Genomic DNA, 24,829 nt, shown 5'->3' with positions numbered 1-24,829 from the left:
AATTGCACATAGTCGCCCACTTGTAGGTTGGTTTGTCCTAAAATGATTCTACTACTGTGAACATTATCATGTGTCTGCTTATATTTCTGTCCACTTTCTCCAAACAAAATCACAAATTCACAGTTTCACAACAACAAGCGTCTTAATGTCCTCTTCCTCTTTTAATCTGTGACTGCATGCAATCCAAGTCATATTCACAGACAATTTGGAAGGTGTTATCAGTCACGTTTAGCTTTCCAATTTAGATTCTCACAAAACAAAAATCTTTGTGGAGAACTGATGTACCTTTGGCAACACAGAAGCCATAAATTCAACAATCCAAACTTCTGATACACCATGTGACCATTCCGGCTGATTATTGATTCATGCTGCCTATTCAGATAATGCAAAATGTGTGAAAAACGAGAGAACTTTGAAGGGAAGTCTCATTAGGGCGTTATCGTAGGGCTTCTGCAAAGAGCGATGCGGCTTCTGGTTGGGAGAAGACACATTCACAGCAACTCTGCTGAGACTGTCACTGATGAGTGCTGCAGTGAGCATAATGCTGCCCTCTCTGTCATGAATGCTCTCCTGTGTTGTAATTAATTTTCCAGGCCAATTCATGCCTAACATTAGGGAATGTGAACAGTGTGAGCTAATTGCAGTCTTGACAATGCACTTTTCCCCTTGGAATGTAATTTCTCTGCCTCAACTGGTGTCTCTGGTCAGTTTAGTTTAGTTTATTTAAAAAAGGACAGCATGCAGTTACATTAAAAAGATGGCTGCACCAGATTTAGCATCATGCTAATTTCCATCTGTAGTCCTTGGTCCATAAAAAACAAACATTCCTATTTAAAACAATGCATATACAACACATTACATTAACAAAACAACACAAAATCAATATTAAAATATTTACAAATATGTGTGCAACGTTGTTGGTTTACAGTACAATTATCAAAATGTGAAAGTGTAATGAAGAAGAGTGTATTTATACCAATTACAATATATTTAAAGTGTATTTAAATGACAGAGCAGGGCGGTGGTGAATCAAAAGCCCGGAGTAGCATTAGTCCCAAAGAGTGTCGAGTGTACTTTTTTCTACGCAGATTAGAAACATCTCGACTACTTCTGTCTTGAAGTACAGAGCTGACTTGGTTGACTCAGAAGTTGAGGTCATGAAGCTACCTAAAAGATACATATATGTAATTAAGATGTCTTGGCAGGGTGTTAAAATGAAAAAAAGACAACTGACATTAATCAATGTGTGTGGAATTTCTTTCTATGAAGTCTTTAGTCATTCATGAGCAGTTTCGGACAGCGTGTGGAGCTGTCAGACTAATTTAGTGCCTCTGGTGTGCTCTGCAGGTGTGCTCAATAGTACTAAAAGGCTCATCTACGCTAATGAGTTTCTTTGTGACGCAAAAAAATAACTGCGAGGCAGGATGCTTTATAATACATCATCCAATATTGTTACGTAAGGGGAATTAGAACATGGCCGGAGACCAACAGCTCAGTAATTAGCTTAGAGAAACCGGATGAATGCCACTGAATGGAGGGTTTAGTTTATTGATGGAGAGCTCATGGTGACGCTATTCCTATAGAAAAAAAGATTTAAGTAGCTCACATAGTTTGGAATATGCCTCCAGAGTGATTTTTAGATATTAGGACAGGTAGGAAAAGCAAAAGAGCTTCACTATGGCTTCTGTCAATGCACGCTTAAATTATTCAGCAGTACCATATAATAATACAGTATTATATTGAAATGTAAGGGGGTAGGTTGCATACACAGAGCATCACCTTAAGTGCTATTAGATGACCAAATAACTTTATTATGATGGCAAACTAATCATAAGAACAGCTAAAAGCAGATATTCAGGTTAAAAAGAGGCATCACAACATAGAAAAACTGCTAAATAATGAATCAAAGCAATTCATTCTTAGTACTTAATACTACTCCATTATAGGGGTTGTGTAAGGCAGCAAGTGGTTTCTCAATGGGCCGCTGTCATAAATATCAGCTTTGTGAAGTTTTAATTGAACATGCAGTTCTGATACTGAAATGTCTGACCATCGAAATGATATTTACACCCTTTAATAACAGGTCATTTACAGCATGAAGTCCATTTGCACATATCAGAAGAACCAGAGACACCCTGTAAGAGTCTAAGATATTTCTGTCTCATTGTTTTAAAATTCCACCTCCCTTTGTAAGCAGATTATATCACCAACCAATTCCGCTTTTTGTGAATTAAGAACTCTAATGACCACAAAGTGATGTAATTTACATATAAGCTCTTTTATTGGCTTTCGCTAAGTGAAGCAGAACTTCTGATTGGCTGGCAGTTTGAGGTAAAGCATTTGTCTGACCAATAGACTATGATCAAGTGTGTTCTCAGTCAACACAGAAACCCATGGGGAACATATATAAAACCATGCGCTGTGGGAGTGCACAGCAGATTCACAAGTGAGTCTATCGTTTACATCGCCACTACCAGAAGATCTGTTATCTCACGGTGAGTATAGATGAAAGACCGTTTCTGCAGATTCAGGTAGAAATGATGCTGTCACACCTCAGATATGAAGCTGTGTATTTTGCAGAATGTGAGTAGTTTATATAGTAACTAATGGTTACTGGTGCTAACGGAGGGAAGATGCTGCTCTGCTGGTTTGATGATGTTATACTATCGTAGGCTGCACTTAATTCTGCTAATGGACACGGCTGCTGTTGCAGTTGCTGGCAGAGCTTCCAGCACAAGTACCCCACAAACAACTCTTTTGTCTGTGTCTGCAAGTTTGGTAGCTCAAACAGGAAAGGAGTGTGATACAGAGGAGTCGTACAGCTGTGGGTGTATGCAATAGATGAGAAACTTTGTGCAAAACTATACTTATGGTATAAAATGTTATGGATATAAAAATGTAAAATTTCTACTACTTGCATGTGTTTTCCACAGATAATCATGATCATGTTTAAGCTCTGGACACTCCTTCTTGCCTATGCACTGATCATTTGTCAGATGTACATCTCACAGGCTGCTCCGTCCAGGTGAGAGCTGTGGCGTTAGTCCTCCAGAATGAGATATTTACCTTCAAATAAAGTCTGACTGTCATTTTTGAAGTGTTAATTTGCACTGGACACATTTTACGTTGACATAATTAAACCAAAAGTTTTGATTTTAAGCAGTTTGTCTGGTCTAGTCACTCATGTATGCTGAAACCTTCATCACCAGTTGAATCAACTTTATATTCCTGTTAGCTTTTAACATCGTACTGTTTTAGGTTTGCCTTGCATCCCTTATTATTGTATTTTAGTGCAAAGCTTTTTTGTTTTTAAACCAATGTATTTGCAGAACCTGAGAGATCAATCTATCAAATGTGTGTTTTCAGAACAAGTAAGGAGTCCATGACAGACGGACTCACACTATCGAACGATGACGCTCAAAGGTTACTCAAAGCTGTCAAGGAGTTCATGCAGATCACCTCAGATGATCAAACAGCTGATGGTAACAGGTATGATTTTAATATATCATCTCAACATAGTTAATACTGATAATGAGTATTTCAGTGTACTGTATAGGGTGTTTTATCTATCCATCTCTTTATCTGTCTATTAAGACACACTTTTGCATGCAAGTCCAACAGCTCCAACTTTGGTGTTTATTAATTGTCAAGGTATAAAAGTAAAATACATCTTCTCTGTGTCATAACCACCTAATGCATGGACTGTCGTTCATCCATTCAACCATTCATACACTAATAAATGACAGCCTGTAACAGAGCATCCTGAAACTCAACAGAGCATGTTACCAAGCATTAGAGAACACGCATGATAGACATTATCACAGCAAGCGAATTGAATAATAGCATGACATCTGGCAAACATGTCCTCTTATGCCTGTTGGATCTGTTAGCATGCCTTTAAAATATCAAACACAGCTTATCTGCAAACGCATGACATTTCAGAAAAACACCATGCATGTAATTATAAAAAAGTATCTGCATGTCACTGTAAGCTTGTTTCTGCATGTTTGTCTCCATCTCTAACAGCTTGGATAGACCCATGTCTAAGCGATGCACCGGCTTAAGCACTTGTGTGCTGGGCAAACTCTCCCAGGACATTCACAAACTACAAACCTATCCTCGCACTGATGTGGGAGCAGGGACACCTGGCAAGAAGAGAAGTCTATCTGAGCAATACGAAAGCTACAGCAGCTCATACAACTGAAAGTCTCACTTTTTGCCCACCTGTTCTTTGCCTGTCTGAGTTAACATTTGTTTGTTCATCCAGCTCTATCCATACACGAGAACGCTGATGCATGCTGATCTTCTTTGTACGACGAACTCCAAAAAAAAAGAGACCTTGCATTACTTTGCCACTGGCAGACATTTAATTTAGACAGAAACCTGAAAACAGCGACTAAACTTTGGCAATTCTGTATAATATAACATAAAGGTGTGGTAATTATGCTTCCCCCTAAAATAAATTGATATTTTACTTGGAAGTTGTTTTTGGCATATTTTGTTTGATTGTTTGTTGGCGTATTGAATAATAAAAACAAAAGAGGAAAAGGGTAAGCATCTCAAATGCACACGTGATTGATAGTTTATTTAATTTGTTGTTTAGAATTCTGTGCAGTATCGCTTAAAGTTTACTGAAGTCTGTAATTATTGAATCTGATTTTGGATGTCATATTTCACTGTCTTTTTCATTTTCCAAGCAATGCTACAGTACAAAAGCGGGGCTGCAACACATCCACCTGTGTAACCCACCGCTTGGCTGACTTTTTGAGTCGGTCAGGGGGTCTGGGACACAGCAACTATGTTCCCACCAATGTTGGTGCCCAGGCGTTTGGCAGGCGGAAGCGGCATGGTCCTGTGTGAGCACAAGTCCAGATACATGGTATGTTATCGGTCCATACTTCATATCATTGCTGGACTCATAATAGCTTAAACTGTAGATAGAAGAAAAGGATTTAACAAAATTAGTGTGTCAATAATGATTGTTTTAAAAACTAACTGAGAATTACTGTTGGTAAAAAAAGGCTTTTGCCTATAAATTCTTGTAAGTGCACTTGCTGCATTTGGATTATCTGATGTCAAGACGTGCTGGTTTCAAATTTTCTTATATGTTAACAAATTGTCAGATTCTCTGTAAATACCATATATAAGTGTTTTTGCCTGTCAACTTTTACAACAATTCGATAAAATGATCAAATATGTCAGGAATTGTAGCCTGTCATATGTTGTATACACCACAAACTGACCAAACCTGATTGGCTTAAAGTGACAAAAAGCCGCATTACTCGCAGTTAACTGTAATTTTCAGTTCTAGCGTTTATGTAATCTACAAAAAAGCATCTGGATTGCCCAGCAGGACTACTGTGACTTTTCTCTTTCCATTTATATTTTCTGATGCTCTCTACTCTTAAATCTTTTACACAAACCTAAATAGTCCACCTAAAATCTTTCCTCAGTCTTAATCTTTTCAGAATTTTCTCTCCTAAACACAAACTTTTTTTTAATGCTATCTCTCCTCTCTTCCCCTTTCTAGGGCAAAGTGCCTCTTCTCTTGACTGATAAAAACTGCATCATCATCCACTTCTACACACTTCAAAATGAGTGTCGTTTAAAAAAATATCCATCATAAACATGGACAGATATCTTGCCTTTAGAATACCGAACAGCTGCCTGTAGTCATTGTTAATCTGTGCTTCAAAACAGCATTAGTGTCATCATGGAAAGGCAATGAGGAAGATTTGCTTTCACTCAGGAGGAGAATGAGAGATTTCTTTCTCTGTCTCGGCCTGTGGCTGCAGTATAGTGTTTTCAACTGGAAGTCTTACACTGTACATCTACTGACACAACCTTCAACAACTGTGGTTGTCTTGTGCCTTGATGTGAAATTCTTCATTATATGTCATAGTAAAGAAAATAAGTGTGAAAAACTGTATTTATGATTCTATATATTCGAATAACTGTGTTTTGAAAGCTGGAATAAATTGTATTTTAGCTACACTGAGCTGTCCTGTCTAACTGTATTGTTTGGGAAGGTTTTTATTGATTCATTTAAAAAAAAGAAAAAGAAATAAAAGGTGCACATAAAGTGGTATTGGAAAAAAGTTCTTTTTCCCCCAGAAAATCAAAGCATGTGATGTAGATCATAAAAAAACTTGATTAAAGAATAATTCTTGAACTATGCAGTGCAAATTTATATTACTAATTTGTTTGAAGACATTATTGTAAGAATGCCACTTTGAATTAAATCCTTAAATCAGGCTATAATTGGCTCACTTTGCCCTCCAGTGGCTACAATAAGTCACTGCTGCATTTAACAAAAAAATGGCTTTACTATGACTTTTTTTTAGCCTATTCTGTACAACCACGTATTAGCTGGTTTGCAGAATTTTTTTATGTTATTATCTTAAAAATTCAAGAGAAATGTGGTAATGTGCCCTTATCCCTCAACAAGTAGTAATTGTGGGTATTCATTTTCAATGGTTCTATAGTAACCAATATTACTATAGATCAATTAGGGGGCATTGCTTATAAAAAAGTGTAATGAAAAGATTTCAGTTGAAGAACTTGGACACTGGATTATGAGGTGGTGTCTCATTCATTTAAATAAAAGTTGCTCAGTGGTAAATATCGAGAAAATAATTTCCAAGCTTCCTCCCATCGGCTGTATATAAAAAATGCAGACACTGAATGTAACACTATCTGCTGGTTTATGACCTGCTGTGTTGAAGGCTTAAGCTTTGAATTTACTGTCACCATCTTACTCTTTTGTAATGAGTGACGGGTGGATCTGGCTGAGAACTCAAGGACATTATGCACGGCGATATGAACGCAGCCTGTCAAGCATAAGGTAGCCCTGCCCTGAAGCATTCCCTACTTTACAAATTTAACATTATGTTGCATTCAAAAAGTCTTGAAACAAGAGAGAGACTATCAGCTTAATGAGAAAATGTTTAGACAAGTAACAGTTCAAGAAAGAAGCAAGGTCATTTACGTACACACTTCTTTACAATGGGACCGCTTTGTGCAACAAGAAGCATCACACCCTGCTGGTTGTTAGAAAGAATGCAGCTTTACGGCATTGACAGGTTGGGTTCACATTTCAGACCTGGACCTTCTATTACTCTGCCAAGGAACATGGCAGACTTATGTGACAATTGCTGTTGGCTTGTCCATCTCTTTGTCTGTTTGATGACATTTTCAGGGAAGGTCAGAAATGACACAAGGACCATGAGATTAGATTTTGACAGTCATGCGGCTTATAGTCTGGATCCATGGATTTGTTAAAAAATTTCTGTATCACTGATAATGGCACAGGGTCACTGTAGCTATGACAACAAGTGAACACTATGACAGCATGGTTGTGATCCTACCACAAATCGACCGCTGCGGATGTATCCACCGGAAACGATTCAAGGAACATCTGATTAAATTGTGGAGATGTTTTGGAGTCCCATCAATTCCCACCGCCCGCAACATAGTTTGATCACGCAAATTCGGCATCTGTACGTAACGCACACATGCATAGCACATGCCTGTGCTCAGCACAAGATCATTTTGTTTGTGGGTACATCTATATTAAATGGCCACGTTCTATGTTGCCGTGATTTCTGATCACCAATAACAATTAGCAAATGCTGCACCACTGTTGCCTTGCAGCTAGAAGATCCCTGGTTCACAGTCCAAGTGTGGGTCTGGGATCTTTCTGCCTGGAGTTTACATGTTCTCCCTGTGCATGTGTGGGTTTTTCCTGGGTACTCCGACTTCCTCCCACAGTCCAAAAACATGCTGAGGTTAATTGGTAATTCTAAATTGTCCATGAGTGTGAATGCGAACCACCACCTAAACCCTTATGAGGTTTACGTGGTGTCTAGATAATGCATAGATAGAAGTTAGGGTCTGTTTTTGTTGGATGTGCTCATCCGTCTCCAACACACCTGTCTCATGTGCCTCTTCCATGCAATTTTGGGCTCATAGAGCCATCTCAGTCAACCTCCCAGAGCTGACTCAGGCAAAACATCACATACATGGATATTTTTACTGTAAGTTCATACTAGTGCTACCTTTACTGTGTACATACTGTAAAGACATAAAGCATACAACTGAGACACACTACGGTTTCATAACACTATGCATTAAAGTTAGACCATTGCATTCTGTAGTGCAAAACTTTTTCAAACTTGTGAGAAATATGATGTGACTGAGCAGCAGATGTAGTAAGACACAGTGGGATTTTGGCATAGTATTTTGACATACTGTGTGCTGGATGGGACAGACTAAAAATTCTTCTATCATACCATACAGTAGGGTAGTCTGGATATGGGAATACACCCTGAGACTTTCTATTCCTATTTCCTGCTCTGGAGGCGTCGGAATCGTTGGAGTTACCCTTTAACTGGCGGGGAATTCGACTGTTCTTTGCGCCAAAGGACGTAAAGCAAACCTTTCTTACCGGATGGATTCTGTAATAAAACTGGTTGTTCAGCTAACTTTGAAGTTGACAGCTGGTGGCCAAACAGTGTTAGTCAGTGTCAGGAAGCAAAGAACTATCACGCAGCTCAGTCAAACCAAAGTCGTTTTAAATGTGTTTGGTCCTCAAAAGAATCAACGTCAAAGAGGAAACATTTGTAGCCGGATACACCAAACACAGGACACTAAATGGACACGAACACGTTAACTTACCAGGAATATGTTGGGACACGTGTTGCAAACTTCGCTGCAGAGAAACAAACGTTAACTGGACACGAATGAAACAAACTTACCACGAACTCCGGAAATGTTAGTGAAGTATAGGAAGAGCTGTTTGACCCCTGACCGTCGGGTGATCATGTTTGTACGTTGAACCTGGACCGAATAAAATAGAGGAGAGCTGCACTTTTTCCTCCTGGCGGTGCAAATGGTTAATGGAGTTAACGCTGGAGAAGATGTGGAATAATAATAAAGACGCGACAAGTCATCTGAGACGTGAGGAGTTTTACCCAACAGTAAGTGAATATTTTATTATGTGACTGTCAACATGAGCACGCTGAAAATCACCACTGATTGTTTTCCTTGTTGTTAGTGTGTGTGACACTGGCTTGGATTATCAGTGTTGTAAATTAGGCCTGCAGGTGTGGCTAGTTGTTTATCACTGAAACGCCATGTTGCTATCAAGGTTGTTTACTGCACGAATTATTTTAAAACTGAGTTGTGCATTAGCAAGAATGATGTTTGGCTGCCCACGTGTAGACTTGTCACTAAAAAGTAAGTAGCCATCTTGAAGCACAACTTTTGAACGTGAGTTTCTCATATACTGCTGGGAAAAAACAAACAGCAGAGGTCCAAAAGATGCAAAATTGCATTAAAGGCATTAGAGGATATTTAATTTCCTACGACTTTGAACGTAGCATGCGCATGCGCACATACAACCCCCCCCCCCTCCCCCAGTCGCCAGCTAACTACGAAGCTATACCAAAGCAACACATACAGAAAACCATAGATATATACATATCTATGCAGAAAACACGTAAGTCCAAGGCGTACGTAATCTACGTAACTAGGCCTGAGCCGGAAGATTTCTGATTGACAGGAAAGGGAGCAAACCAAACGCCTCGGTTCGAGCGCATTGATTGGCTGATGTTTTTCAGGTCCTGCCATGTCCACAGTTATTTTTTTTAATTTTTTTTATTCTTTTAGAGACCATACATACAAGTCCACTAAAGGTCAGTATATTCATTTTATGTGAATCAGACAAATTAAACAAACAAAAAAAAAACATCCTTCATAATGCCTTTAAGGAATCATTGAAAGTGTGCAGGCATATTCATATTGTTGTTGAGAGTGCAGTCAAAGAGAATAAGTAGGGAAATATTTAACAAGAATGAAAAGAAAAAAAAACTGTGAAAAACAGTTGCATTGTAGAGCAGTGCATCTGCACTTCTGGTTTTAAATTGACCTTACAGGTACAGTTGTGGTTTAGTAGTTTGTTATAAAATGGTCCAGGTGTGTGACGGTGCGCAGGACTTCAAGCATTAGCCATTCACTTGAGCAGATTGAGCACTGACTTTGTAATCAGTTTAACGGAGAATATATGAATATATTTTTCTACTGACTGAATGACCTATGTATCCCTGTGCATTCGCGTGCCCCTGGTAACCCAGTGCATTTTTCCAGGCTTCTCTTTATGACTGAAAACAACTGAGAACAACAACTGAAACAACTACAAATAATGACTGAGAGCAGCTAAAATTGGGCTGAAAATGACTGAAATTATTAGCTGAAAACAAAAACTGTGACTAGAAACCGTTAAAAACTACAGCTAAAATGGTTGAAAATAGTGTGTCTTTAAAAAGCACACGCGGTAACCATTTCAAACCAAACAATTAAATATTCTGAATTTGAAGTAAACTTTGTGTAAAACATAGTTTATTCAGGCACCCAGACATTCCATCAGCTTCTGGCTATCTTGTTGTTTGTGTAATCAGTGGTCAACACAACAGTTCTGACTTTTGTTCCGTCTTAGTGACAGCTGTCTTATATCTGGTCCTCCACTAATACAGTCATTCTGTTATAGTAACAGTTAGACTGACCTTCTTCAGAATTGAGGATATCCTCAGGAACCCATTGTTACAGGCCTAACAGCCCCCTTGAGTACTGTCAACATTTCTCTAGAGTTCCTGTGTAACAGACCCTGAGCTTCATGGCTGCTGGTCTTCCTTAATTGACATGCTTGTTCTACCAGTTGTTTGAGCCTCTTCAGGGAGAGTGTGTTTTTTGAAACTTGGAGTATCAACAACAGCAGATTATCACAACATAAGATACTGAACTGTGCCTCACATATTGTGCATTAGCCTGTGTTTCAGAACTGTAAATGCTTCTACTTTATTTAAATGTAGGTCTTTTCAATCTGTGTGATTCTTCTAAGTTGTACTTGTAAAATAATCAGTAATAGAAAATCGAAAATTGAATTTTTTTCCCCCTAAAATGCATTTATCATTTGTGAGACCAGTGGAGAAGATTTTGAAATCATTTCAAGCCATTATATCTGTGGAAAATGCATACTGGAAATGAGAAAAATTGAATAATTTAATTCCTCTTAGTCAAAAAAATGTTTTTTTTTGTTTTGTTTGCTTTTTAATATGGAAAATCAAGTGGCAGGAGATAAACTCAGTATAAATTTTTATGCAAAGTAGACGAGAGACGGACATGAAGTGATTTACAATCAACTTTAACATTTGCGGACTTTCACTTTCAAATCTTGGACTGTGTTTATGTAGTGTGGGGTGGAGATGTGTTGTATCTGTGTTACAAAAGTCCTGTGATCCACAAGACATATGATGGTGCAGGATATTTATTACAAAGACAGTGCCATTGATGTGGTTACCGACTGACTGAGCCAGTATTGTACACCTTCAGACCTGTCTAAGACCTGACATGTATTTGAGTATTGGTTCACTATCATATATAGATTCTATTGATTGGTAATTTGGATGGATTCTGACATTTTTGGAACCTCTTTTTTCTTTTTCACTTTTATCAATTTGCTCAATCACTACAATGTAAGCTTTTAGCTTAATGTCTGGATTGCAACATTTCCACAATGGAACAGAGCTCTGAAGCAGACAGTTTGATTTTTAAATTTTTGGTGCTCAATTTACTTCCGTTATTATGTCAGCCCTATTGTTAAGTCAGTAAGTGCTCCAAATATGTGTGCTAAACATTTGTTAAGGCATTTAGTGTGTGTGTGTGTGTGTGCGTGTCTCAAGTAAGTAAATAACCAAATATACAAAGAAATGTTTGAAATTTAACAAAGAAACAGACTTCACTTCACTCTTCACATTGCCAGTTCTCGGTGGAAAGTTAAAACCATAAATATATACATTACGATACACCCTGTCTTTCATATCTGCAATCTAAGTGGAATTTAACCTATTCAAACTGTAAACTTGAACAAGGGATTGAAACCTGTTCAGATAAAGGGTGTGTTTAAAATTTGCAATTGTCTCCCCCTGAGTGTTGACCGGCAATACATACTTCAGTTGATGAGACAGAGGAGAATGGGGCTACTCTTGGATGTGAGTAGCCATGTGTAAACTCCCAAACAGAGCTAATGAAGGAGATGAGGGCTGGTGGACGTGTTGGTTCAGAGTCTCAGTGGAACTGTTGGAGATGCCAGATCTCTTGAGTGTCTGAGGACAAGCATCTGTCACTTTTGCTTCATCACCATCTGGATCCCAAAGTAAGTTAGAGATACAGTATTTTACTTTTCTTGTTAACTCAAGATTCGGTATTTTTGTGTGTGCAAATTGCTTGTTGGGTCCACAACTTTGCTGCACATATAACAGTAAAATGAAAGGCTCACATGTTTGTCCAGATGATGGAAGTGCTGTGAAAGCAACTGTCTAGTACATATTTATTCCACATGCTTAAACTTATGCAACAGTTACTTTCTATGAAACAGAACTTGTCTCACAGGGAAAACATATAATTTGACACACAATAAAATCCACAATAAAATCAGTCCTGGGAGCTTTGGTAAACAGAAATTAAATTAATGACCCATTATTCCTGGAAAGCCTTTTTCCTCTTAGTCTGGATGCAAAGCTTAGACATTAAATTCACACAGACTGATGCAAATAGTATAGATGGGTAGTGGGCAGTGCCTGGACTCCTCTGGAGGTGTGTTGTATTGGGTACAGAGTTTGCATACGCTGCTTCATCTGGACGGTTGTTTTCAAATGTGTCCACCATATTTCATGAGTACACATTAGTACTGTTTACAGGCAGCACTTAGACAGTGAACTTCTTCTCAGTTTTGTTAAAGTTCCCATGCATCATTGAGTGCACATTTCCCACATAGTAGATCTTGGAGTAAGGTTGCCAGGTTTCTTTCACAGTGAATGGCAGACTTCACTGTCCTCGCTTTGTGAATGTATGACTAACTGGAAAAAAATGGCTTTGCAGATGTCATCAATGTCCTTTGTGGAGCGGGCTTGTTGCATTTTTTTCATTTTCCAGTGAAATTTGACAGAGACAGTATTTTATTCACTTTGTTAGCAACACCTTTTCCTGTTAGTTAGTAGCTATCTTGTGGAAAGGAAGGCCTAGGTTATTGACACAATATATCCCAAATGAAGGAGCAAGGAGCCTCTCTGAACAGCATTTCAGAATTGATACTGATCAAGAGAATAATTCTGTACTCGTTCCTTACCTAGGCTTATCCTTCCAGTTCAGGCATCAACAAGATGCATCCTGTTTTCCAGCCTCATAACCTCAAGAATGCACTTAATGTTTTCAATCACCACATGACATAGCTAATGTATCCCGTCTCGTATTTCATTATGAGGCTGGATACATTCTGCATTTATAACAGTGAAGTTCACTGTCTTGTTACTTTTCTTGATCTCACAAAGTATTTTACACCAGTATTGACATGCTGTCACTAAACACATTAGGACACTCCTCATGGCTTAATGTAAAGGGACACACGTTAAACTGACAAATATTTAACTATGGGCCAATGTATGATCAAATACATATACACACGCCAGCCACATTATTAGGTACACCTGTTCAATGGCTTGTTAACACAAATAACTAATCAGTCAATCACATGGCTGCAACTCAATGCATTTACGCATGTAGACGTGGTCAAGATGACTTTCTGAAGTTCAAACTAAGCATCAGAATGGCGAAGAAAGGGGATTTAAGTGATTTAGAACGTGGCACAGTTGTTGGTGCCAGATGGGCTGGTCTGAGTATTTCAGAAACTGCTGTTCTACTGGGATTTTCAGCCATCTCTAGGGTTTACAGAGAATGATCTGAAAAAGAGAGAATATCCAGTGAGCAATAGTTGTGTGGACAAAAATGTCTTGTTGATGTGAGAGGTCAGAGGAGAATGGGCAGACTGGCATCATGTATGTGCAGCCGTCAGATCTGCAGCAACTGCGTGATGCCATCATGTCAATATGAACCGAAATCTTTGAGGAATGTTTCCAACACCGTGTTGAAAGTATGCCGTGAAAAATTAAGGTAATTCTGAAGGCCAAAGAGGGTCCAGCAAGATGTACCTAATGAAGTGGTCAGTGAGTGTAAGTCCTAAAACCATAACAAATCCACTGTCTGCTTCTTTTTGTGGTGCAATGCCACCGTGTGGCTAAATATGTGTGGTGATACAAAGAGCATGTGAAGATGTGCTGAGCTGCACATATGTGAGGACTTCTTGGTGCGAATGGAGATATCTGTGGTAATGTGCAATTACTGACAGAGAACTGTTCTTTTGGTTGGTGGAGCTGAAAGCAGACGAGAGGTTTGTTGTAAAATAATTTACCAAAAACTGAAATGCTTGCAGTTTATGACTGTTTTCATGCAGAAAAAACAATCCAATTAATGTATCTAGTGTTTGTGTGCAAAATATGCGGTTAAGAACATTAATACTAATACTAAAACTAACATTGGGCTTCAGTGACATTGTCTTGATGTTAAGATAACTCATGCAAACAGCATAGTGCGATTGTAGCAAATTACGTTGGTAAGAAGAACAAACAATTATAGCGTCATTTTCAACTTTGTAGCTATATTTGCAAATGTAATATAGAAAATCTGCTCATTCAAAACACTCTTTATGTCAAAGATTGGCACTGATAATTAGCCATCAACCAGCACGAGAAATCTTTTGATCATCAACGTGGTGGTTTTACCTCAAGGCTAACATGTATACATAGCATGAAAATTGGATGTTGAATGACAGAAATTCTACTAAATGCTTGTTTTCACCTTCACCTGGTGCTTGTAGTTGATATTATAGCAATATATAAATCCATTGGTCCTTATCTATTCAGTACAAATTTGATTCACAGTTTGATGAAGAGGAGTTCATCTGTCCATATAATACATCAATGGCATGCTGTGCTTAATTAATATATATATATATTTTTGTCGATAAGGCTGTCTGTGCAAATGCAGTGTCTTAGTTTTTTTATTTCAAACACACACCAATAACTGTTCCAAGCTCCAAAAACACTGGCTTGAAGAGCCTTTTCAATAATACAGCACTTTCATATTATATTCATAATGCGCTATGGTGAACACTGCATTCAAGTCTGCTGGGTTTAATTTAATGTAATTTCAGCACCTAATTTGGCTTCCTACACGTCAGTGGTAATGAAACTTTTGTATTTGATCTAGATACCCTCCCGTTGGATTTTTCCAAAGACTTTCAAGATGAACTTTGTGCATAACATTAAATTCAAAGAGAAAAATAATACCATGACTTTTAATTGTGCAATGGAAAAATGAGGACTTAAATATCAAAGAGGTGAGAGAAATACAGACAAGATCTTTCAAGATTTATAATAGCCCGCTTCCATTATTTTTCCAGCCTTAATAGGCTCTACATTCTCTGTATGCTATTCTAATAACAGCTGCCTAATATTCACTGATCACCAGCTTAGGTACGAGTCAATATATATAATTCATTTTTCAACGGAGAAAATAAAAATAAAAACTATTGCCAAAGACTTCAGAACATATTGTTACCTACAGATTTTTAAAAGATAATATCAAGGTACCAGATCCCTTAACTAGAATTTGTAATGTCTGTTTAGATGCCCTAGATGGCAGCAAAGGGCCATACAACTCTATTACTCAATCTATCAATTATATATATATGAAATATAATAATGACTGTTTGGTTTTTATTCTTCTTCTCTGTCAAATTCATAAAGATTATGATCGATGCAAAAACCTTTTCTTTCCTGCTGTAAAATTGTCTGATCAAACGAATTATTCAAGGGAAAAAAATTGTGTTGTGTAAGCTTAAACTGTGGGAGGAGATGAGAATATTTGGATGATCGAAATTAACACCAAATGGCAGCATGTTGTTTCGTCCAAAATGATCAGCCGTTTTCCATACGTGTAGACCTGATTTTTGTGAATATATCAATATCTTCATGTGCTGTGTGGCAAAAACACCAACGACGCTTGTTCTCCATCAGTTTGTCGATATTGTTAATTGGTTTTATTGCATTAATTATTTTTGGCCATTTTGGCAGATAAATCAGACAGATGTCAGGGAGTCAATTCACTGTCCTTTTAATATTGTATTAACATTGTGACAGTGCTATTGATAAAAGTTAAAAGAAATATAAAAATCCTCATGTCTTTGAATGCTTATTGAAGCCATTGCAGGCCTTTTGGCCACTTTCAGAACTTTTTCTGTCATTACAAGGACTTGTTTTCTACGTGAATTATGTATTTCTAATGACAACATTACCATTTGCAAAGCCTGCGTTGTTCTTAGTCTAATATTTAGCTCATTTTTCTCTCTCACTCTCTCTCTCCCTCTCCTTCCTTCTCTCTGAAGGCCCTCTTTGTAGGCATAGGAATGCCCCGTGTGTACTCTGAAATGGAAAGCAGGCCTTCTGTTCAGATATTCACGCTGCTGCTGATGATCTGTTTAATTGTAAGTGACGGAGGGATTTATAAAAAACTTTGTTTGATAAAGATGCCTATCTGATATTCTCTTAAAGGAGGCACAGACAACATGCAGTCCTAATTGTTAGACTTCTCATTAGGGCAGTGCCATGGGACCTTGCTGGATAATGAAATGGCTCTAATGCAATGGCATTCATCTTGTCTTGCATGTCTTCTGATCATGCATGCATATGTAGACACTGCAGTCTTAACCTCACAGCACAACTGGCCATAAGTAAAAAACTGATACAAATGTTTTGATTAGTTTCATACACTGACTTGGAGAGTTTCAATAGCGTCCAAACATTAATACGGTTTAAACAGAGAAAAAAGAGGATTTTAAATGAAATGAAATTTTGACCTGTAAATAGCTTGCTGTTTTTATTTATTTATTTTTCTTTTTTGCTTAGTGATACGCTGTTATAGATTTTATTTTTTTCGACTTTGTTCGCTTTTTGTTTTTGATGTGATTTCTCACATTTTTATATTAGTGCTGTAAAAACAGATTTATTATAAAATTAGGAATAAAAAATGAAGCAAAGGTAGCACAGGTTAGTGTGCAGTTAAACCTCTATCTTACCTCCTGTTGGCTACAAACCTAGAGTCTACTGTAAGACTAAAGTGTAAAATGTTAATGGTATATTGTTTTTTCATTAAAAGAGTTTTTGCTAAATTAACACTATTATCCTGATGGTGATTGGAAGCAGTTTAACACAAACTTGCTCCAGACCAGTTGAAGACCTACCTTGCATAGAAACAAAATACAAATAAATTATTTTGCAGTGCAATTGTATGCATAATCCAGTAATTTAAATCTTTTTATTTGCTGCTTTGTGCTCTTCTTAGACTACCAAAACATAACGTTGTGTTTAAAGACTGGATGGTTTAACCCACAAATACTGTACATATAATTGTGCCTTTGCAATGAAGTTCTTATTGCAGCGCTGCAGTCACACTTGTTTCTATTGTACAGTGAAGGCACTATCACATAGCCCACCTTTGCCCTTATATTACACAGCACACAGCACAGATAGATGTTCACATGCTGCCCATATTGTCTTCCAGCCACACTTTTAACTTCAAAGGCTTGCTCACCCTTGTGTCTCAGGAGGAATGGAGGCACCATAGCAGCCAGCCTTCACTGCTTTGCCATGGTTAACTATGGCTGCAGGCTGGACCACCTCCCCATGCCTCCTCATACCAGAGCAGGGGTGGTGGAGAGGGGAGTTAGTGTCCTGTAGCCCCACAGCACCCTGCCTTGTGCATAGCCACCACATAACCTGTCCCAGCCAAACAGAGGTGCATTATGCACCTCGTTACAAGACTGTGCTTGTTGAGAACCGTTTATGTATAATGAAAAGCGTTGGTAAAGTGTTTACTGAGGTTGACCAGGTTGGCTCAGGATAGATTTTTTTTAATATTGACATATATAATCATAAAAAATAAGTTTGAGAGAATAATGATTGAAAGGACGAAATTGCATAACTTTGGTAGGGATCACCACACTGTATAAAATCTAAATCTTTTTCAGATTTTTTTAAAATCATGTCAGTATATGTGATGTATTTGTACAGACATTCCTGCTTTGCTCAGGTCTAGTAAGTATCCTCCCTGTTGAAATGGTGATGTTCAGCTCAAAGGAACAATGTGGTGGATTTACTTTATTATGAACAAAGCCTTTGTCTGAGGTGCTCACATACTGAACGGGGGTCCAGAGTCCAGGAGCAGCTTTGAACTATCAGGTCAAAGACATCACAGAACCGACGCGCTGTTTCGCATTCATCTTGTACCTCACACAGGAGGCCCGTCACATTTGTCCTTTTGATTGTCCTCCATTTCTTTAAAGGTCTGGCTGGAACCATAGGTCATATGGAGGCTTTTATGTAGAGAAAAACAAACGTTGTGTTCTTATTCTTGCTCTTCACTTTAGGGGAAGAACTGCACAGGGGTGAAGACATGTTAGCATGGCTCCCTGCTGCAGTCAAGAACAACAACCGAAATTGTACTTCAGTTCAAAACAACGGATTATATTCTGAAAGAGAGAAAAAAAAAACATTTTAATTGAATGATAGACAAGGCTTTGCCCATATCAATAGAAAGGTGGGCATAGATATGAAATCCTCTGCCATGAAATATGCAAAGCAAGCCCACCACAGAGAATAGCTGAAAACACAGGTTCTTTTGATGTTAAGTCCTTTGGTTGTGCATGTCTTCATCCAACTAGCCTGTGGATGTTTTAACCTTCTGTAAAACTTGCTCCAGCTCTGCACTCTCCCTCTCTACATCAGAGTAATGTGGATCTGCAGTTCTGCCCATGATTTTTATTTCATGAACGCTGTATTTCTCTTTGCCCAGGTTTATGAGTGTTCACCGTAGCATTTACTATTCTCTATTCACTCTCCTGCTATGATTGTTGACACCAACAACCTGTAATGACTGCTATTAACATCGTAGGTGTTTTTGCTGGTCCCGTTTTCTCGCAAAAATATTTTGATTGCCTCAGTTGTTTTATAGACTCTTGAGTGTTTGGCAAAGTTTACAGCCTTCATTGATACTGAGAAAATAATTTCGGACACGAACCGCTGTTTATTAAAATAAGTAAATTACGCGTTCTTTATAGGTAACATTTTCTTATGGGTCTGGTTGCACACAAACAGGTGTGCACACACACTAACCTCCCTCAAGCAAACAAAGTAATACAAATGGGACTAATAATCAATCAACCGTGGAACACGTATCCTTTGACTCCAGGCTATTATTGCTTGGATGAGCCTGTGTGTGTTGTGCAGTATTGACCGAGTTTGATGATCCATTCTCAGATGAGAGGAAGCATATCAGTGCACCGAGCAGTACAAAGGGGACATGAAACACAATGCTTCACATGCTAGAGCAGATAATTACAACAAAATATCAGCCTCACTTTAAAATATGTGTCCCCCTCATTTTCCTTGTGATGTACAGAAGTTTCCTTTTTGGAACTGTCAGTACCAGGCAAGGTCCCAGCAGTGAAACAGACACTGCTGGTCTTACTGAAGAGAAACTCGGGATTAGTTAGTATTCACTGGACATAACAAGGCCTTTGATGTAGCCAGTATTCTCTTTACTCACCATGAGCATCAACATTTAATGAGACCTGATATCAGCCTTTTTAGGAGCTGTGAATATTTCAGATAAAAGCAAATTGTGTTCACCAATACCAACAGACCAGGAGGTGGTCAGAGGTTCATTGTCACCTGTGTGTTCTAAGAGATACAGTGAAGCTATGCCTTTTGTGTAATGGGATATGTTCATTAAAACAGACCCATTTCACTCCCTCTTAATCAGCACCACATATGTCATGGGAGCGTAGTGCCTGGAGCTAAAAACTAGTGCATAATTTATAACTCCAGGTCAGGCTGTGCAATGAGTGCATATTATCTCAACAAAGATGCATTACTCTCCCATCATCTCATATTTACAATTATGTCTTGATACACAGTTCGTTTAGCACACAATAGTACATTAGTCCTCAAGACATGATTTCAACGTGTTTAAATTTCAGCACCCAGCACATATTTATCGCACTCGATACATATTTAAATGAGATCTTGATATAGGCACCTTTCTCTTCTGAGTCTTCAGCATCTGCCTAACACAATTTATATGTGTGTCCGTGAGAGAAAGAGAGAGTGTGAGAGTCTGCAAGAAAGTGTCACAGTGAGCTGTGACACTGCAGGTGTTTAAACTGTGGTGATGTAATTGGTCACAAGGGGGATAGAAACAAGAGCTTCACAGTCCTTGATTTGATCCCTTGGTTATTGATTTCTCAGTCTGCTTCTAACAGAAATAATTGCCACATGTAATGTATTATTCAATTACAAGACACTGCTCTCAAGTTTGGGTTTGATGGTCCTTTTTGAATCACTGAGACCTATAGATAATTCAACACTGTCAGCCCATTAAGCAGCGCGAATATTAAAAGGTGTGCGTTAATCCTGCCTATTTATTAGCAACCGTGACATTCACCAGTGTTCAAAGTTTCCCCATTTTATGCCTTTGTATAGTTGAAGGGAGTGGGCTTAACTTTGGTTCAGATTCAGAAATTCTGTTATTGTGGCTCTTAAACCGGGTTTATAGGCAGTGAAGCAATTTTAACCATTCTTTGAAGCCAAATCAAAATAATGGAAACCACACTATTGTGCCCATCATGAGGTCAGACAGACCTGCAGGGCAACCAGCTGCATTAGATTTTTTTTGCTAGTTCTCTAATTGAGGAGAGCCTAATATATATTGCTAGCAAAACCTGTTTTACTTTTCCAGTGAACACACCACATTGTCACTATATTCACTGTATAATGACTCTTTCTCTTCTTAATTTTTGATTTCTTGTCATTTGATCCAGCAATGTTTGAAATATCCTGATTTTAGTCTCTAGGATGGCTGGGTTTCACACAGGATCCTATTTCTTAGAATGTAGACAGATTCTGTGGCAGAGTAAATGTCACACTTTGAGTAAAACTTGTATTCTTGCCACTACATTGATTGATGTTCATTACAATGGCCAGTACACTCCTGTGGTTCCCTTTTGTGTGTGTCTGTTTGCATGTATGCAGCCATAGTTCTGAAAGAAACTGCTGCTTCTGTAATCTTTATTTCCACTGATGATGTGGTGAACACTGTGAGGGTGCAATAGTATCATAATGTCTGGGGCAGGCCCTTATTATTTGTTTCAAGGGTTTTATTTTTTTTTATTCATAGTGTGGATATCACCCGGCAGAATTTAAACTGAGTCATGACCTAATAGGTGAATGCGACCTGTATCAACCAGTTTCTGTTCTGATTACAAGATCACACTTTGTGCTTCATTCAGCTCTGAGAAAAGATCAGTTCTGGTGATGAAATAACTCTCTCTCCATTGCTGTGCAGCACTGTGTGACACAGTTTTAATGATCAGCCATCCAGGACTTGTTTACAGCTTGGCTTCCCAGTCATGTTCCGTTAATACCCACTCCTGTTAATATTTATCGTCAGTCTTAATTGGTTTGATGTCACTACACTGGTGCTGCTGTCGGCTTGCTTGTTCAACTGGCCTCGGTGTTGTTTCAAAGTCTTTATTATCGTGACAGTCAAGTCCTATTCATTAAAGTTTCACTTTCCATTTTCATCAGTGTGAAGCTGATTCTGTAAATGCAAGGGAGCTGTGGAAGAGTCAAACCCTGCAAGCGTTCACAGGGGAGGTACAGAGTCTGTATAAATTATCAGGAATATGAACCCGATCGAAGATGTTAATTGCACGAATGCTTAGTTATGTGGGGAATTGCCATGCATTTCATGCAGCGATAATAAAAATGAATTTTTTAACAAAGGGATCTTAAAATAATATCTAATCTACAGAGAATACCCACATCAAACGAATAATTCAAAGCTTTGAAATTTATCTTTGTGGTCCGAAATGTGAAGCACTAGCCCTGTGAATATTGTACTCAATTCAAGTTTGTCAAAGGAAAAAACAAAACCAGAGTTAATTAACAGTTATTACAGGCCTTTTCAACTTTAATTTGACTTTCAAATATTAGCTCTTATATATAAACTATGCTTCTGGGCATCTGCAAATTAGCTTACTGTATCTCCTCTAATTAGGCCTCATTGAACCCGTGATAACCCACACACAATAGTATTAATAATTCAGCAGCATAACATGTGTTTAAGAGCAGTCATTCAGTTGCATTTTATTCACATTGTATCAATTTGATACACATCACCTTTGCATTTTAATAAACCATAATCTTAGGTTAGAACTAAATTCAATGATGCGGTGATCATGAATATTAAAACAGGAGTATTTAATGGCTTTCATTGGGGTTTGAAGAAGTTCTCATTACGAAACAAGACTACTGGTTTGTGTTCTGTAGCCCAGTTTGTTTAAAAGCAAACCTACATTACTCAAGCCCTGTATTCTGTATTTAGTTATATGAGCTTGATCATTGTCTCGTTAGCTAAGCATTGCAATATATAGCATTTATTTTTCATATTTAAAGCAGAACATTCCACTGCAAAGACTGCGGTTTTCAGTGATTACTTGATAAATTTAATTTCTTTCACCATCTCAAATTAAGGCACCACTTTGTCTTTGGTGTGTCTGTGATAACATTTAAAAAAGTGTTTAGGAAAACCTGCCCATCAGCCCTCACACTTCTCTCTCCTCCACCCACTTGCCCTCCCATCTCCATCCTCCTGCCATCTCTCTCTGTCAACAGTGATTTGCCTCTTGCCACTGATCAAACGCACCTGCCAAGCCCTGCTAACATTCCCGAGCATGTTCACTAATTACCCACAAAGCCTTGCAGATTTCTACTCCTAATAGGGGATTTGCCTCAAATCGGGGGGCAGGGTTGTGCTGCATTACAATGGTATTTATTTGCTCATTTGGGAAGGAATCTCCGGGGATAATATAAATTATAAATGTTTTAAGACAAATAACTTCTATTTTTTGCATGACTATGGTTCTGTTTTTTTTCTTAGTCTCCCTCTTGTATTCATTTTTCAAATGCTAAAACAACTGTAGTTAAAAGGGGAAGAGACATTGTTCTAATCATTTCTTGATTTACATCCAAGTTAAAGCACTTGTACTCTACAAAGGCATGGCATCATCAGTGAGAGCAACAACAAAGCATAGCGCTGTTATATCCTCTTGTTTCAGTGTAATTAGACAAAAGAGCTCTTTAACTGTGCCGTTATGGGGGATGATAGATTAAGTGCTTAGCAAATTGCCAATTACTTTTATGTCTACAATGCTACCGTTGCTCCAGTGGTTACCACTGAAGGGAAAAATAAAAATATCATCAAAATGCATGTGCAAATCTATTTTTAGTGATTGGAGATTCTTAACATGTTAATGAGAATTGCTATGTTATAATATTGCAAAATAGAAATCCTGATGTTAATATTTAAAAAAATTTGCTTAAGGATTGTGAATATTGTTCACTTTAGTTTTATTTTTTATTGCAGTCCTGTATTCTTTTTAATATAAAAGCCTGTTTAGTGGTACAATAATGGTTTGTCCACTACACTGAGTGTACATCACGTGTATTTTGTGCTGTTGTTTTGACTGCTGAGCCTCACTCAGACTCTCAAACCTCAGTTCACGTCAGTTCTTTCTCTTGCTTTCATTTCCTTTTCTTTTGTGTCTATGCGTTCATTTTGGTGGTGTGATACAGCTTATAGATAAATGTGTGTCTTTTTGTGAAACCATTTCTAATTCATACAGTTGCATCTTTATTTCCAATCTTTATGCTGACTTTTGTGGGGGAAGAAAGTTTTGTATTTAGATTGAAACACACCTTAACAAAGGCTTGGCAAACAAGGCTTACTCTGCAGTTCACATAGTTCAGCCATGCACATTGGGGTTACCATGAATTCATACATTTTTTGTGTTTGTGTGTGCATGTTCACTTGCGACTCAGTCATTTCTGTACTAGTCTCCTGCTTTCCTCAGCATCGTGACACAAGTCTGTCTCCCATAGGAAATTAGCAAGGCTAAAAATAGAGGTGAATGTACAGACCTGTTTTTCAGTAGTGCATGGACACAGAGTTTAAATAATATCCACATGATTTAAATTCATTTAGCTCATTGCATATGAAAGGCTCCATCGTTTTTGCTTTAAAGAGGCTGAGGTCAGTTGAACTGTTATTTCACAAACATTTATCTTTGAGAAAAGGTCCAACTGAGCCCTGAGTCTGGCAGAGACCTGCCTACTGAGGGCTTCATCTGGCCCCAGTCAGTTGGTATAAGCATCAAATATCATTTTTGTCTGGAGAAAGCAGTCACTAGGAGGGTGTTACTGCCTATCCATTTAAAAGAGAAACAAGTTTTCCTTAAGCCTGCTGCTTTCTGCATGGTTAGTTCCCAATGCTGCTCTAATGGAGGCAACCCACTCCACCAGTTCTCAGCAGCGGGTAACAGCAGCGTGGTGTGCCGAGGGGAAGAACGTGTTGTGGAAGAAGTGCTTGAATGCTCCTCAAAACAAACAAGCCCGACTTTCAGCAGAGCGAATACTCGGTCACCATACCATCGTTAGTGGAGGGAGGAGATAAGGGAGCAGGAGGGCCACGAGATAAACCTACTTTTAAGCCTGTGTCTATTTCATGCTTTGTCAGACATTTTCATGCACATGTGCAGTTCAGCACCGTTCATCGTTGCACCAAAATTATTTCAGGATTTCACAGTTTTTGTAGGTTTTATTCTAATACATGTGAAGCAAGGTTAGTAGGAGTCCTCTGTGCGTATGAGCTTACCAAATTAATCACAATGGGTCAGAAAAAATGAAGAACTGTGGTCAACCGAGAATTGATTTTTCTTCCTAAATCATAATTTAATCCATCCATTACTCTTACTGAATTTTGC

At 38.2% G+C, this 24,829-nt stretch overlaps 1 protein-coding gene across 1 annotated transcript; it reads left to right on the top strand.

Annotated features, from left to right (window-relative positions):
* The first annotated feature begins 2,384 nt into the window (after positions 1 to 2,384).
* Positions 2,385 to 5,994, top strand: calca (calcitonin/calcitonin-related polypeptide, alpha). Its single transcript, XM_022192248.2, has 5 exons — positions 2,385 to 2,495; positions 2,934 to 3,025; positions 3,367 to 3,489; positions 4,698 to 4,879; positions 5,531 to 5,994. Exons 2-4 carry the CDS (start codon positions 2,940 to 2,942, stop codon positions 4,858 to 4,860), a joined length of 372 nt encoding a protein of 123 aa, XP_022047940.1. The 5' UTR covers positions 2,385 to 2,495; positions 2,934 to 2,939; the 3' UTR covers positions 4,861 to 4,879; positions 5,531 to 5,994.
* Positions 5,995 to 24,829: the final 18,835 nt, after the last annotated feature.

The sequence above is a fragment of the Acanthochromis polyacanthus genome, chromosome 2, assembly GCF_021347895.1.
Source record: "Acanthochromis polyacanthus isolate Apoly-LR-REF ecotype Palm Island chromosome 2, KAUST_Apoly_ChrSc, whole genome shotgun sequence".
Lineage (NCBI taxonomy): Eukaryota > Metazoa > Chordata > Actinopteri > Pomacentridae > Acanthochromis > Acanthochromis polyacanthus.
The sequence above is the reverse complement of the archived record's forward strand: the minus strand, read 5'-3'. Positions and strand labels throughout refer to the sequence as shown.

Coding starts and splice junctions, on each gene's coding strand:
- calca (XM_022192248.2), top strand. CDS start 2,940: ATGATCATGTTTAAGCTCTGGACACTCCTTCTTGCCTATGCACTGATC. Junction 3,026..3,366: donor TCACAGGCTGCTCCGTCCAG/GTGAGAGCTGTG, acceptor GTGTGTTTTCAG/AACAAGTAAGGAGTCCATGA. Junction 3,490..4,697: donor CAAACAGCTGATGGTAACAG/GTATGATTTTAA, acceptor TCATTTTCCAAG/CAATGCTACAGTACAAAAGC.